At 36.4% G+C, this 16,051-nt stretch overlaps 2 protein-coding genes across 2 annotated transcripts; one reads left to right on the top strand and one right to left on the bottom strand.

Annotated features, from left to right (window-relative positions):
- Positions 1 to 490: 490 nt before the first annotated feature.
- Positions 491 to 3,447, bottom strand: LOC103960704 (protein CbxX, chromosomal). The gene is made up of 7 exons (XM_048567470.1): positions 3,194 to 3,447; positions 2,284 to 2,394; positions 2,042 to 2,140; positions 1,832 to 1,942; positions 1,447 to 1,742; positions 1,145 to 1,292; positions 491 to 1,049 (listed from the first exon to the last, which is right to left on the bottom strand). The coding sequence occupies exons 1-7, from the start codon at positions 3,329 to 3,331 to the stop codon at positions 513 to 515; spliced, it is 1,440 nt and encodes a 479-aa protein (XP_048423427.1). The 5' UTR covers positions 3,332 to 3,447; the 3' UTR covers positions 491 to 512.
- Positions 3,448 to 6,340: 2,893 nt separating this feature from the next.
- LOC103960702 (probable chlorophyll(ide) b reductase NYC1, chloroplastic) lies at positions 6,341 to 10,188 on the top strand. The gene is given in 11 exon segments (XM_009373184.3): positions 6,341 to 6,629; positions 6,631 to 6,885; positions 7,531 to 7,609; positions 7,703 to 7,838; positions 8,093 to 8,167; positions 8,269 to 8,461; positions 8,611 to 8,679; positions 8,786 to 8,925; positions 9,070 to 9,192; positions 9,404 to 9,596; positions 9,702 to 10,188. Coding segments are annotated over 11 exon segments (1,548 nt in total). The 5' UTR covers positions 6,341 to 6,530; the 3' UTR covers positions 9,888 to 10,188.
- The last annotated feature ends 5,863 nt before the right edge of the window (positions 10,189 to 16,051 follow it).

Raw genomic sequence — 16,051 nt, forward strand, 5'->3', positions numbered from 1 at the left:
CATGAATGATCCCTTACTGGTAAAGTTCTTTTTAAATCTTCAATAATAATACCTGACAATGTCAATTGTGCGTAATTTTCACGAAAACATAAGACATCATTGTATTTTGATTTCACGCGAACTCATGACAATCACATCAGGTGTGATAGCTACGGAGTAGAAGTGGAGGCAAGGGAAGTCTCAACGAAAGACAGTTCTCATTACTCATTGGAACAAAACTTTAAACAAGCAACTGAAATTTGAAAGTTTTTGAACAACGGATTTCTACTATCATAGAAATAAACTGTAAATTACACCAATACCTGCCAACAAGTAATCAAATCACAATGAATAAAATAATTTCTGCAAACCTCTAAATCTCCAGCAGTAAACTGTCGCGGATCATCGTGACCGCATCTAGATATCGAACGAGAGCTGGAGAAACGAACATTTCAAATCAATCTGAGCTACACCGGCAAAGCATTCTCTGCATGCTTATGACAAAAGCCCCTTAAATTTACTCCAAACCTGCCTCATTGTGACAAAATCCGAAGGCCAGCTTGTAAATCCTCTAGGGTGATTGTTCTAAGTTCTTCCGTGTCTATACAATCAAAATCGAGCCTAAGGTCCAAACTCTCTCTAGCATTCACTAACATAGTATCCACCAAACCTCCGTTCATCTCCTTACACTGCTTTTCTGTTGTCTCTGTTCCGATCAGATCTGCAACAGCTTCTATACTGCATGAAGAGTGTAACTGGAATCCATACAACAAGCTCTCCTCTGTCTGATTATGCATCTTGATATGGAGAATCTTTGCTAGGTCTTCTGAAGTGAAGTCGCTAAAATTGAAAAACTTGGTCACGCGTCGACAGAAACCTTCATTTGAAGCTATCACACGTTTCATTGGTTCGCTGTATCCTGCAAATATGACTACAATTTTTCCACCATCCATGACAGACATGATCTCTTCCAATGCTTCCAAGCCATAGTCTTTATCGTCCGCCTTCTGCATAGGTATTAGTCGATAAGCTTCATCTACAAAAAGAATTCCTCCCTCTGCATCTTTAATCTGACAGAACATTACAATTAGGGTGTCACAGTTGACTACTCATGTCCTGAGTGTGAAAGTAGAACAGAAATAGTTTAAAAAGATCATTGTCTTACCCTCCTCCTGGTTTTGGGTCCGGTATGACCAACGAATTCCCCAACCAAATCAGTCCTCTGTACTTCTGTTACTTTATCAGTAGGTAGAATTCCCACCATATGGAGTAATCTTCCAAGAATTCGAGCTACCATGGTCTTACCTGTTGATAGCAATAACCATATACATCATAATGATAATAAAAAGATGTAACCCAACAAAGCATATTCCTTTGTTTCATTTTACGCTTATGAAAATGTTAGTGGTGTATTATGATGTCTTTAAAGAAATAGGTTTCATGGTCTAAACATCACTTACCGGTTCCGGGATTCCAAGAAAGGCCATATGAGGCGGTCTCCTTACACCAACTTTCAGCCCAAGAGCTTTACGCCTCTCATCCAAAAGCATACCCTTTGCCCATTTCCGTAGTTGTATCTTGAGCTCATGCAAACCAACAATATTTGATAACTCACTTTCAAGTTCATCCATCTTAGCTTTAGTTTCACTGCATGCTTCAATTGCCTTTTTTCTCCTCTGCTCTTCATAGTGCCACTGTAATAGTTCCCGCAGCTTTCCATTTGCACGGCCTTTTGATACATGATGTATAGGAGTCATGCCCTCCTACAATTCAAAGGCAATAGCATTACGCATATACTTTGGTGTTACGCTTGAGTAAATAGAATGTTGCAAGTAAATGAAATGAGAAATACATCGTCCTTAGCACTGCAATCAGCATTGTACTCTAGTAATGTTTTGACAGTTGAGAACTCATCAGCGGTAAGTGAGTACCACACAGCAAGGTGTAATGGGGTCATTCCGTTCTGCATGGAAAGGAGAGACTTTTTAAACATGAGTACACACTGACACGATGGTCAGAAATCTAAAACTCAACAGAAACTGACTCGGGAGAAACGAATTACATTTGCTTTGGCTTCAATAAAAGCACCATGGACAAGAAGCAACCGTGCAGCATCACTGCATCCATTCTTTGCTGCCATGTGCAATGGTGTTTCTCCGTACTGCAAAGCTCAACATGTTATTGCCATGCAAATCAAATAAGAAATCTATTAAGCAAATAGACAACAAATTCAGTTCCAAAATTGAGTTTCGAAACAATTAATGTAATGCAAAATTCAGATCTGAAAATAAACATTTTACCTACCATGTTCTTGGCTTCCAACTCAACTTCACCCGGCCCTCGCCAATCAAGAAGAAATTTAACTATCTCACCCCTGTTGTAACCTGCAGAAACATGAAGAGGAGTTTGTGCCATCTGCATTTGGGGAAACACAAAGATTAATTAGAGGATGAGATAACCTTACTTGAATGTTCACATTCAATGATAATGATACTCTCCTACATAATTATCACCAAAATGATAAAAGAAAACCTTCTAATGACATATTCCTTTTTTGAGCTACCCTTTCTCTAGTTGGAAAAACTAAGGCTTATGACCTGGCCAAAGAAAAGTATATGCCGTCGAAAACTACTACAGTACAGGATTGGATCTTCAATTTGGCCACGCATACCATCCAGAAATGAAACTCAATTAGCTTAAATTAGTAGCATGATCATCTACCAGTAATGACAACCCTAAAAAGAAACTCTCGTATCCGTCATCATTGAACAGTGAACATTTAGATCCAGCACAATTGCTTCCTCTTCAATCCACCAAAAACATCAAAAGGTACTTAATCCACAACTACATTGCAATTTAAAGGCTACCAAAATACATTTGCCAAGAAAAAGGTCAACGATTCCCTTCCCTTATGCAATGGAAGTCCCAATTTTTTCCCAACAAATTGCACCGACATCCACATACAATTACAAAATCAAGAAAATCTAGTATAGTAAGATTGAAGAACACTAATCTACATTAGGGTGATTGAGAAACATGATCAAACACTTGAAATTCACAAAATTTTCAAAACCCAATTGGTAAACATTCCTAATGATAAAATGGCGCAAACCCATCAAACAAAATGCACCCAGGATCGCAAAGACGCCAGCTTTCGACACGAAATCGTATTCTTGACAACCCAATTTCGTGAATTTACAAGATGAGATCTTACAACGGCATTTTTCTCGTTGAGAAGAGATGGGTTTTCCCGAAGCAGCTTCTGAAACCCAATAAGGTCGCCGGACTGAGCGCAGCCGTGGATGGTAGTGGGCTTGGCGGATCTCGACCGTTGATCTGGGCGCCTATGCATCCTTCCCTCTTCTCCCTCCTCTGGACTCGTGGGGTTCTTGCTAGCTCTCTCTCCTCTCACGGACAAAAGAAAGCAGGTTGAAAATGTACTGAGAGAAAACAGGGGATAGAGATTTTAGAGGGAAGCCTTCAAGTACGCGTTTATTGCATCGGACTATTTCGGACTGGACTAGCTTCAGGACTAAGCTGGACTGGCTTAAATTAAACTAAACTAGACTAATTTAGTGAAACGTTTGATGCAGTGTCGGACTAAAAAACTAGATAATAACAAATATATTTTTAATTCATATTTTATTAATATTTTATATTATTTAATACACTAGTAATATTTTATTACTACCACTATCTTTTTTTTTCATTCTAGAAACCACCCATCCCCATTCCTGATTCGTTTCTGCTAATCTCCCAATTTCTTTCCAAGTTTGCTCTGTCCCTCTCCCTCTGTTTCTTCCTCTTTCTTCTTCGCCCCTCTCTCTCTCTCTCTCTCTCTCTCTCTTCATCTCCATCTTTTTCTTCCTATTTCTCTCTGCTCATCTCCCTGTTTTTTTCTTAATTTTTTTTGGGGACCAATTGGCAAATTAGAACCCATTCAGAGTCTGGGTCATTTGGGTATTCATGGGTCTGCTTCTCCAGCATCATTAGCAAAGGTCTACGATCAGGGAGTCTGGACTAGGTGGAGTGTGAGCACAGCTGCTGAGCGTTTCAAACGCACATCAATTTTGTATTTTTTTTTTCGCTTTTTTGTTCTGAATTTTGGATTTGGATCTAATTTTGAAAATGGAAATATTGCAGAAATTTTTGCTTTTTGTTTCCAATTTTGTGGGATCTGGGTTTGAAAATGGTAGATGATAGGGACGACGATGAGGGAGCAGGGCAAGGACAACAATGAGGAAAGACGCAGAGATGAGGACGAGCAGGACGACCGACCTTGGGGGGTTCTTGGACGAGTGACTCTCCCGCGGTTTTCTCTCCATCAGAAGGGCTTACGAGTCCGCCCGAAATTGGGGATCCTCGTTAAGAACTCGTAAGGAGAGGTTTATAATCCGAGCGAGTCCGACCTAAGGTCATTAAACCTAATCCTGGTGCAGACCAAACAAGGGATTACAGTCTAGTCCAGTCCAATCCTTCCTAATCCGGTCAAACAAACGGACCCCTAGTACTTTTAAATTCTCAAATTCTAAAGCTTGATTTTTAATTTATTCATCGATCCTCCTTCTTTTTTTTAAATCCTCAAATTCTAAAAGAAATCAATTTTATTGGCTAAAACTTTAATTTATGCTTTGTAATTTGGACGAAGTTTCACTTCAATTGTGTAATTTGCGGGAAGAAAAGAATATTTTGTATCAGTCAAATTATAATTTTAGTCTTTTTTTAGTTCGTTTGGCGCTGTATTTTATATTATGATTATCTTTGAATAAATTTTTAAAAATTTTATTTTAAAATTTAATTCATTAATTACATCAATTAAAGACAAAAATCTATTTCTTAAATTCTTTTTAAACGAAGATGATAAATCTCAAACAAGCATTTGAAAAGATTCATGAGCAGTTGAGGTTTAGGTATTACTAGAGAAGGTAGGAATTTTATCAAATATTTCTAAGGTATAATTTACCCCTATGTGATTCATGTCAAAACATATGTTCGGAAGATGAGCGTAAATGGGACATACATTAATATGTGGCTTATCCATATTACTGTACTTAAATTTTTAGCAAAGAAAATGGGTGAACATGATTTATTTTCTTAATTGGTTTTTTTTTTTTTTGGCAAAATATTTTCTTAATTGGTTAATTAGAATGATTAATCCATGATTATTCATTCCATTATCATAATCATTGAACAATAAAATAAGACAATAATGTTTTGCCAAGAAATAAAAAACACACAATAATGGTAAATATTATTCTTGAGAACATGTGAGCTCAGCAGTCGATCACTTCTTTTCCTTGCGGAAAGTACACGGCTCCTTCTAAAGGGTGTTTTACACTTTAAAATAATATCCGTATTTCATATATATATTTTAATCTTATGTACGCTTTTGTATTGTTTTCGTCATTTGATTTGGTTCCCTTTCAATTTTCGTTTTCTTTTTATTTTATTAAATCAAAGGACGGTATAATCAAGAATACGTAAGAATGAGAAAATAAAAATACCAACTAAAGACCTCCTTTATACTTTATTGTCAATCATAGTTTGATATGTATATTAAAGGATCACTTGGAAACGTTTTTAAAATGACTGAAAGCACAAAATAATTCAGATATGGGCTATAGGCACGTGATGGGGAGGACAAAGATGATGGTGGTAGTTATGAAGCCTATATAGGCGGACAAATACCCTCATCAGTTATGTGCTTTTGATGAAAATGTTTTTAGAGTCAATCTTTAGTAAAAACGCAACTGAATTCTGAAAAAGCACTTCAAATGCTCTTGGAATCCCAAAACATTTTCTCTACAAAGTCTTTTAATTATTTTAAAAATACTTCTAAACGAGCCCTAATTTTTATGCATTTTGAATGAATTCTACATACGTATCGAATTGAAGTACGAAGAAGGAAGAGAGAAGGCAATATAATTTTCTAATTTTCTGAATTTGATCGGGCCCGGAAAAGATTAGGGCTGAACCGAAGTAAGAAAGTTTAAATAAGACCGGTTCATGGATTGGCCCAATCCATTATAACTGAAAATGGTTGGGCCTAATCTGTCTTAAAACTTGGGCCCAAATTGATGAGGTGTTAAATTTCCCATGCTAATCCAACGGTCGGCAGTTAACCACTACGCCACTCAATCGCAGCCGTGCTTCGCAAGACTGATCCTGGGACCTTCCCACCTAACCAACGCAAAAACGACACGATGACTCAGACCCAACACAACACGTGTCACTCAATCACTAGTAGATGAGGTTTCCCTAACGTGTGGTCATCACGGACCTCCTTGTCCGCACGCTGCCACTCTCCTCCTCCAAAATCTCCCGCGAAAATATCTTCCTTCGCAACCAGATAATTTCCGTCACCCACAAAAAAAAAAAAAAAAAAAAAATCAAATTTTGATTTAAATATAATTATTTAACGTAACTTTTTCCATTAGTCTTTCTAACAAGAAAAAAGAAAAATGATTTTTTGACCGAAAATTCTGTAGCGCTCACGAAATATTGGAGCCACTTTTGGATGTGCTTACAGTCACTGTGTTATTTTATCTGCAATGGCCATGGTTGCGAGGTTTCACGCATGCCCGCACAGCTTGGAGCACTTCAACGTCAAGGACCACCGCGGAACCGGCCCGGCGGTGATAATCGGGTCGTGGTTTTCGGCGTTCCGGGGGTCTGCTGGCCGCGGGGAGAAATGGGTTTTGCTTGAAACCGTGCAGGTCGTTTAGGGGGGAGGATAACGGAGGGGATGCGGAGGAGGGAGAGGCAGAAAGTGCGAGAAAGCGTGGGAATTTGAAGAAGGGAGGTGGGATTTTGAAATCTTCGGTTTGGGGTGGTTTTGGTTGGGGGTTTAGAGATGGGGATGAACACAGGAAGGCTGTGGCCAAGTTGGAGGAGATCTGTCAATCTGTGAGTAATGTTTTTACTGGATTTTGTTTTCGTTTAATTATTTTTGAGTTAAATAATTGTGTTTTGTTTAGTTGGAGCATGTGTTTGTTTATTGGTTGTTTGGTTGCAGAGAAAATCCAAGCAAAGAAAAGTTTGACTGCGATTCTAATTGACTAAACTTGGATTTTAAAGTCCATTAAAAAGTCCATTCAAAGTCCATTCAAAGTCCTTTAAATCTTGAAGTTTGAAACTCTCACTGATTTGGCTGGGAAAATTATTGAGGTTTTAAATTTTGAAACTTGAAGCTTTCATAAACTTGTTTTTTGGGTTGTTTGGGTGCTGAGAAAATCCAAGGAGGAAACTGATAATTTTTTTTGCTAATGATTGTTCTGTTAGTTTGGTTATTCAACTTCTTATGAACGAATGAAAAGAGAAATGAAGTTAAGACCGTCAAGATTTATCGTTCTCACTAAAATTTAGGGAAAGCAAGAACTGTACTAAGAAGTTTAAGCCTTAAGATTTCGTCCTTTTTCCACTAAAATTAATGAAAAACATCTTTCAAGTGATTAGGGACTGTTTAAGGTTGTCTTGTTTATCAGGCTTTTGACATGTCACATGCTTGTAGGTATCTTTCATATTTAACCCTTTCTCTGTCTCTAAAAATAGGCTGCTGTTCAAATCGGAAGATATATTGTGACCATGATGAGCACAGGAGTTATACTAGCAATTGGGTTTCAGTTGTCAGGTTAGAAAGCATGTTACTATTTAGTTTCATATTATCTGTCCGAAATGTAATGTTCCATATGTAGACCTCTAATTTATTGGAAGTTTTGTGAAGGTGGAGACGCTGATTTGAATGAGCTAGTTTGGTATAGCTGGCTTGGTGGAATTATTATCGGAACTATGGTTGGAGCTAACATCGTTTTAGAGGATCACTGTCGAGCTGGTCCACGAAATGTTGTCATCAGTGGAAGGTAGAAACTCTCTCTTGCTTGCTCTTCTGCTTAATTAAGCAGTCTATCTGCCTCAACATTGTATGTAATTTGGTTAAAACTTAGAGGCCTTATAATCTTCGTATGAGGAGGGGTGATATGGGTGGAGGAGGCTTTTCAATTTAGTATTATCATGAAGAAGCATCTCATATAATATTTTTGTATATGATTGCTTTAAGAGCGCATATAACGTGTGTGATTTACATGTTTTTGCACCTTTTCATTGGCTGGTACAGCACAAGGGGACTTGGAAAAGCACTTGCTCGTGAATTTCTTCTTTCTGGAGATCGTGTAGTGGTCGCTTCTCGAAGGTTATTTTTTAGATTATGATATGTATTTGTGTATAAACCTGTCTACAGCTTTATGCCATGGTGCTGCCACCTCAACTGATTACTGAATCTTGTCAAGGCAGCCCTGAGTCTGTACAAGCAACTGTCAAAGAGCTCGAGGAAAACCTAAAGGAAGGTATAAACAGTGCAGGTGGCTTATCCAAGAACCTGAAACATGCAAAAGTGGTTGGCATAGCATGTGATGTTTGTGAACCTGGTGATGTGCAGAAACTGGCAAATTTCGCTGTTAGTGAACTTGGTCATGTTGACATTTGGGTAAGCTTTTGAACTATCATGTTGATGCTTATCACTTTGCAACTGGGCCTGGTGTAATTTTAGATATTCACTTGATGTATTGTGGACTTCGTCCATGTATTTTACCAGCTTCAAACTTTTTACCGTCTAATTTGTAACCCCTTGGACAGATAAACAATGCTGGTGCTAATAAAGGATTTAGACCATTGCTTCAGTTTACGGACGAAGACATTAAGCAGGTATGTGCGAAAAAATGGCTCTCTGTTGTTGCTATGTGAAGAGAGTGAAATAAACCACTTCAAATTGGTTCACTAATTGAGCTTAAACCTTCCAATTTTATGTCAGATTGTCTCCACAAACCTGGTTGGTTCAATACTCTGCACTCGAGAAGCGATGCATATAATGATGAATCAGCCTAAAGGTGGGCACATATTTAATATGGATGGAGCAGGCTCTGGGGGATCAAGTACCCCTTTGACAGCTGTGTGAGTGCCTTGCCTTGTTCATGGAAAATAGCCTTTCTTTTGTGGGAAGAGGCTGAACTTTCACTTATTTTTTCATAATTAAGATCTCTGATCGGTGACAATTAAACATTGATACTTATGCTATTTTATATCCTCAACCTTTAGCTATGGATCGACAAAGTGTGGTCTTAGACAACTTCAATCATCACTTTTAAAGGAGTGCAAACGGTCCAAAGTAGGAGTACACACAGCATCTCCTGGCATGGTTCTTACCGATCTTCTTCTGAGGTACACTTAATGAACTATCATTCGTGATGCATATCTTGTTTCAATGCATGGATTTTCTATGCTTATTGTTAAACATGATTGTTCGCCCTCAAATCTTTCCATGCACCAGCCCATCGTTAATTGAGTTTGCCCTCGCAGATTGTATTGCATGCTGTGTAAAAATGCTTTGATTCATACTGTGTAATTGAGTTTGTCTATGGCTTGTTTGCAGTGGTTCTTCCTTGAAGAATAAACAAATGTTTAACTTCATATGTGAGCTTCCTGAAACAGTAGCTAGAACTTTGGTTCCACGGATGCGAGTTGTAAAAGGAACAGGAAAGGCCATCAATTACTTGACACCTCCTAGGATCTTACTCGCTTTAGTAACTGCATGGCTGCGACGAGGTCGCTGGTTTGATGACCAGGTAACATTTACTTTTGTATGCTTTGTGACAAATGAAGTTCTGCAGTTAATAAGTGCAGCAGGAAAATCATACAGTTATTCAAACCGGTTCTGATATAACTTGCAGGGCAAGGCATTATACGCAGCAGAAGCAGACAGACTTCGGAACTGGGCAGAAAACCGCACCCGTTTTTACTTCACTGATGCAATGGAGATGTACACGGAGAACACATGGGTGTCTGTCTTCTCACTTTCCGTTGTTTGCGCCTTCATAATTCTTTCTAGCACCAGCAGCAACTTACCTGGTACTTAAGATTTTCGTGCACAGTTGAAACCGAAACCACTAGGAATTACCTCAGGCAGGATGCTATTTGTGAAGGACCAAACCAGCCACATTGCTCGGGACAACGCATGCAACCGAAGAAAGTCGGGGTACCATTGTTCTACCCTGCGTCGATCGGACACTAATCATTTGTAGAGCATTCGTTGTAGATCATGATAAGCCTATTTGACTGCTGCACATCGTTTACAAATCCGAGCTTTGTAGGGGGTTGTATATGCAAAATCATGTAGAAACTTGAGTAGTTCTTAGTAATATTTGATTCCAATTTGTACATGCTACGAGTAGCAATGCTTCAACATGGCGTAAATCGATATGATTCACCATAAAATCAGAATTGCCATTGTTTCTCTCTTGACTTATTTCGTACAAGAAATTTGTCAGTGTTGACCGGAATACGGAGTGTTATAAAACATGCCATGTAAAATTGGATGAAATTTTTCTTTTTTCTTTTTCAAATGCCCATGTAATGTAATTGTATAATAATATATAACATACCGCCACATATTTTGGACACATTGAAATTTTTTTCTTTTCGTGCGGTATTGTTTGCCGCTTAACGTCTGCTCACCCACACCAGTTAGGCTAATCTCAACCGCTTAATGCACAAACTCTATACGAGTGATGTTCGAATCTCTTTTACAAACCTGGACTTAATGAAGTTGGTTAAATCCATAAATTATTTAGCTGAAATAGTTATTGAGATTGGTTTAACTTCTCAGTTTAGTTATTAAGATTTGAAATTGATAGAAGTAATCCCTGAATTTGGTCATTACATGTTTGAGCATCATTGACCAACTCCTTATCAATGTCGATTCATTTCAATATGAACTGAACAACAATTCAACAGATTCAATTGACTATAATAAAAAAAAGTACGGAACAAAGGCGGATATTCTGTTGTTTATAGTATATAGATTGAATAATTTCTATTTTATACATAAACAATCTTTAATTAAAGGGAAATAAATGTAATATGATAAAACCGAACAGAGTTTAATGTGCATTGCTAATTCTATAAAAAATTTACTGTCGTGCCACGGTAATTGCACCTTTCAAAGCTGCTAAAAGAATTGAGAGCATTTTTGCTCCCCACCATTTTGTGTGATGTATACTTACTATCCTATTTATCACCGTTAAATGAGTTTGAATTTCAAGATTCATGTAGTAGATAAGCACAAATTCCAAAATTCAAACTTATCTAACGGTGATAAATAGGGTGGTGAGCAAAAATGCACTCAAAAGAATTATCGAAGCGAATTCAAATGTAAGAAAAAAATCTGTTGATAAATGAATTCCAATTTGTTGACTATTACTTATCAAATCTTGCTCTATAATCTGGTTTGATCTTGTAGTCCAAATAATTTTGTACCATGATGTATCCGTAATAATAATCATGAGTAAAACCAAAATACTTGTACAAAGGCAGGTTTTGATTCTTTCGTAAAAACTATGTTAAATAAGGACCAAAATAACAAAAATACCTCAATTTAATAAACAATTGGCCAAAATAATTTGACAAAAATTAAAGATATTTTTGTCATCTTATTTTTATTTAATAGAAATTTTTCACAAAATGATATATCTACGGTGAGTTATCCCAATCTGGGGTTAAAAGCCTTATATGAATGACATTAAACAGGGGTAAGACTTTGCTATGTTTTTCAATTGCCAAAAAGGGAGAATTATTATATTTATTGGAAATAATAAATAAAGTACATAGCTGGAATGTGCTGACTAATTGCCTTCTTCTCACTTTAGTCAAAATAAAATGAAGGCGAATGTCATGGCACTTATTAGAAGCGGAATAGTATAATGGCATAGCCATGTGAGGCCACAACAATTCGACCTCTCTGTCATTCAAAATTCAACCCCGCCTAATCATTTTTATCTTGTTTGTTTTAGATAAGGAATTGTTATTAGCATTCTAAAATTTTATTCTACACTCTCACACTTGTATTTTTCTTTTTAATTATATAAAGTCTGAAATGTCAAATGAAATTTTTAGAATGCTAATAACAATTCCGTTTAGATATTGTTTCTTAGTAAATAATAGCTTTAATAGATTAGATAACTCATTGTTACAAAGAGGAAAGTCAATGGGAATTGAATCCGTATGATGATGTATAGATATAATTGTTTTTTACACTTCGTGAAAGCAGTTATTTACTTTTTAGATATTGTTGATATGTGTTCAATTTTTAATTGGTTAGTATTTAATACAGCGCTTGTTCACTTTACAAAATAAATTTATGAATGAACCCGTTTATAGTCTCCGGATCCCTTCTCAAAAACTGAACACCTTCCACCAGCTCATCACTATTTTTTGAAGCATTTGCCAGCAGCTTTGCTTCTCTTCCATCTCAATTTTCTTTGAGTCAAATTACTCATGATCATTAAAAATTAAAAGAAATAAGTTTTTTGTTAGGGAAAACCAAGACATGCATGCATATTGTAGGAGCACCTCTTGATGATTAGAAGTTTAAATTATAGTGTGTAATTTTCACACTTTAACAACAATAAAATTTACAATCGACATTTAAGACAAGATACGTCTATAAGACTCGATTTGTACATGAATAACACTAACATAAAATGATAGTTTTTCAAAGTTATCTAATAATTAACACAAACATGACAACTATAAATGGGTAAATCCAAACACACACAATGCGAGATGACTAACAACACCGTAGTCATGACAACCGATCCAACCCTATGAAAATGACATTGGGGTTTTTACTTCCTTGCTGGAAGCGATTTTAGAGAAAATATGTTTCTGATTCTAAAAGTACTTGAAGTGTTTCTTGCAAGAAGCATCAGTTATGTGCTTTTTGGAACCAGTTATTTCCTTTTTGCAGGAATCACTTTAAATGTTTTTTTAGGATTAACTTGTATTTCTATTAAGAGTCGTTTCAAAAGCATATCCACAAAATGCTTTTAGATATTTTAAAAGTACTTTCATGCAAGTCCACAATATACTTGTCGCATTTTCTAACACAACTTATAAGGCATCGTTAGAATTATAGTACAATTTTGACCTGGGTTCTTTTGAACTGAAAGCTTAAAACAAAGACTGGTTTATGATGCACACTATCAAAGACCTAATGGGAAGCTTCCTTCAGGGTTTAGACAAATAGTGGGATATTCATCCTAATTAAAATTAATTAAACATGAAATAATCGCCGGCAAATCCACTAATTATTGCAGACGTTAAAGGATGTGACATTCGACCAAGTAGTGCTGCTCATTTTTTTGGAATTGACTTGAGAGGCGGAGGGCGAAACGTCCGCCTCCGCCTGCCCGCAATTTGTGCTGCTACCTCTGCTGCAACGCCACACGCACGAATATCAGACCAGTTCTTCCTGCCACGGTCCATGCATTGATATATATGGACAACTAGGGTTTTGCATGCCACTTGGCATCTCATTTTTCGACCGTTCAAGTTGATTCCATGGTTTGAAATTAATCATAGCATATAGGTTTTCGGATAATAATCTTGTAATGTACAAGAATTGACAGTAGGTGAATCTTTCAAAATGTACTGAAAATCTACCTGAAATGCAACTCAAAACATACTGAAAACTTATAGTTTCAGTACGTAAAACATTTCATCGTATTCACAAAAAAAAATTCGACTCTTAACTTTTTATGTTTTAAGAGATATTTTACTTGAAACTAATCTAATGGGAAAAAATAAGTCGCATATGAGGAAGGAGTACATCCGTGTCTGCGAGTTCAACTCTCGACTCTTATAGTATTATGGCAAGAAAAACATATTCTCGAAGAGAATATAAAATGCAGATCAATACTTCAAATTAGAATTCAACTGTTCCAGTTGGCCAGGCCATCCCTCTTTTGTGTGGGAAGCATTGTCAACTTCGTTGAATGTTGGGTTTGGCTGTTGGTGTCCCAGCTGGTGTGGCTTTACTTAGAGTAACAGATTCCCCTATATGCCATATATAAAAGAATTAAAATTTCAAATCAGATCAATTAGGATCACCTAATCCTTGACTAATTCACAACTTATTGCCTTCTTTTATGGTGTCTGGGCAACGTTATTGATATGGTTAATTTGTACAACTCACTTTCACATTGGTATTCTCTGTGCCTTGAGCCATATATAATTCGTTGTAATCTTTGTTAAAATATAAAGGGAAAAGAAATTAGAAATATTACATTATTGCACATTTGCCTTGAATCTTGATTCTATAAAAATAGGTTATGTGCAAAAAGTTGAGGTCATGTCATAAAATTAAGTGACAATATGAAAAGTAATTCAACCTCTTATAAGTTTTTGGAAGGTTTTTCCTTTTAACGATGTTAAACTCTTTTACTTTCATATCCTTACACGCCTCTTCATGTGTGACAAATTTCCAAACCAAACACGTAGACAACACAAATTGGATGACATAGAGCATGTATAGCCATTGAGCTTCACATCTGGACCAACTTGCTTTACTACAATGAAAAAAGTTGAAACACAAATCTTTTTATTTTATTTTATTTTATTTTTATATATATCAGAAACAACTTCATTGAAACAGCAAGACCATACAAAAGAGATAAGGCACGGAAGCTTAGTCCCAAGATGGACCAACAAAATTTTGGGAGCAAAAGGACCCTAGAAAAGGATAAGAAGACTTGGAGAAGAAACTCTAGTCGCCAAAACCACGGAACCTAATGCCCCTTAACCTCCCTAAGGAGGACAGGGAAGACCATCAATGGATAAGATATGCACAAGAGTGGATGGGGGCCTAGAAATTCAGACTTCCGCACACATCCCTTTTAAATTATGCAAGGCAACCCAAGCAACTGTTGAATTCTAATTAGTAATATGGGGAGTAATAGTCAGTCTCTTATAGGCAATTGTAAGGTTTTTCCTTTTACCGATGTTGGATACTTTTACCTTTATATCCTTACACCCCCCAAAATTACTTCTTTCACCGATACGAAACTCGTTCACCTTCGCATTATAGACACTCATTTTAGTTACAAAGATATATATTATATGATACTGCAATATTTTTACTTGATGCCATTATTTCACGTACTATATATATTATTTAAGGGAACGATATGAGTTTATACTTTAAATTAATCATGTATATCTAGGAGTTTTCGAATAGAAGAACAAAAGAGAATACTGAAATTATGAGTGATTGAGTGTTGATATTATGTTCAAATCCTACTTATCACTTTATACCTATCACCTAATAATCAAAAACCCTAATATGATTAAGATTGATGATACGATACTTTTCACTTTTTGCTTTTCATGATGAATCATAATTACACAGTTTAAGTTCTTAATCATATATTTTGCTGACGTAAACCTAAGATCAACCACTCCCTCTATTTTATTTGCATGCACTAGTTAGTAGTTCCTCCTTGCACAAGATAATTAGGTTAAAAATGATGGAAAGTAACACTTAGCACCTGTGACAAGGGAAGCAGCTGCAAATATCAAAAAGTTCATACCAAACCAGTAGTTTTCTCTCTGAGGCGCATGCATCTCTCTTGTTCCTTTCTCGCTTGGAATTTCAAGACTTCGGACTTCTGTCTGGAAGCTTGTTAAGGCTCGATACGCTAACAGAATCAATCCCACCTTACCAAAATTGCCCTAATATATTATCAGGGGGTGGTGCTACACACACATTTATTTTTACCTCTCAGTGCTCTCACACATCTTCTTCAACTTCCGGCTAGTCTCGAATGAATTGAAGAAAATCAAAATACAGAAATTAAAAGTGAGTGTGAACGGTAAAAATGAGTATATGGATAATACCATTATATTTTCAACTACTTTCTCTCTCTTAAAGTAATGAAAGTTTGGTTTGTTGAAACTTATGACATTCCCAAAGAAAAAAGTTCAGTGTGGTAGATTGTTTCTTTGTTGAATCTTACGATCGGATCCTTTCCTCCATATGACCTGCTATCAAATATAAGCTTTTCCTACACTATAGTTGCAAGTCTATTGTTGTGTTTTGGAATTAGGGGAAGCGAAGCTTCTACTTGCCACCATTCCTATTCCTAGAATTTTTGAGTGTTTCACACGGGGTGAATTTTTCCATCACAAGCCTTAATGTTCTCTTGATTTTTTTGAATAAATAGTGTTATTCTTTTAAAAAAATGAA

Source organism: the organism of the source record quoted next, unplaced genomic scaffold (assembly GCF_019419815.1).
Source record: "Pyrus x bretschneideri cultivar Hongxiangsu unplaced genomic scaffold, Pyrus_bretschneideri_v1 Contig44, whole genome shotgun sequence".
In the NCBI taxonomy this organism is placed as follows: domain Eukaryota; kingdom Viridiplantae; phylum Streptophyta; class Magnoliopsida; order Rosales; family Rosaceae; genus Pyrus; species Pyrus x bretschneideri.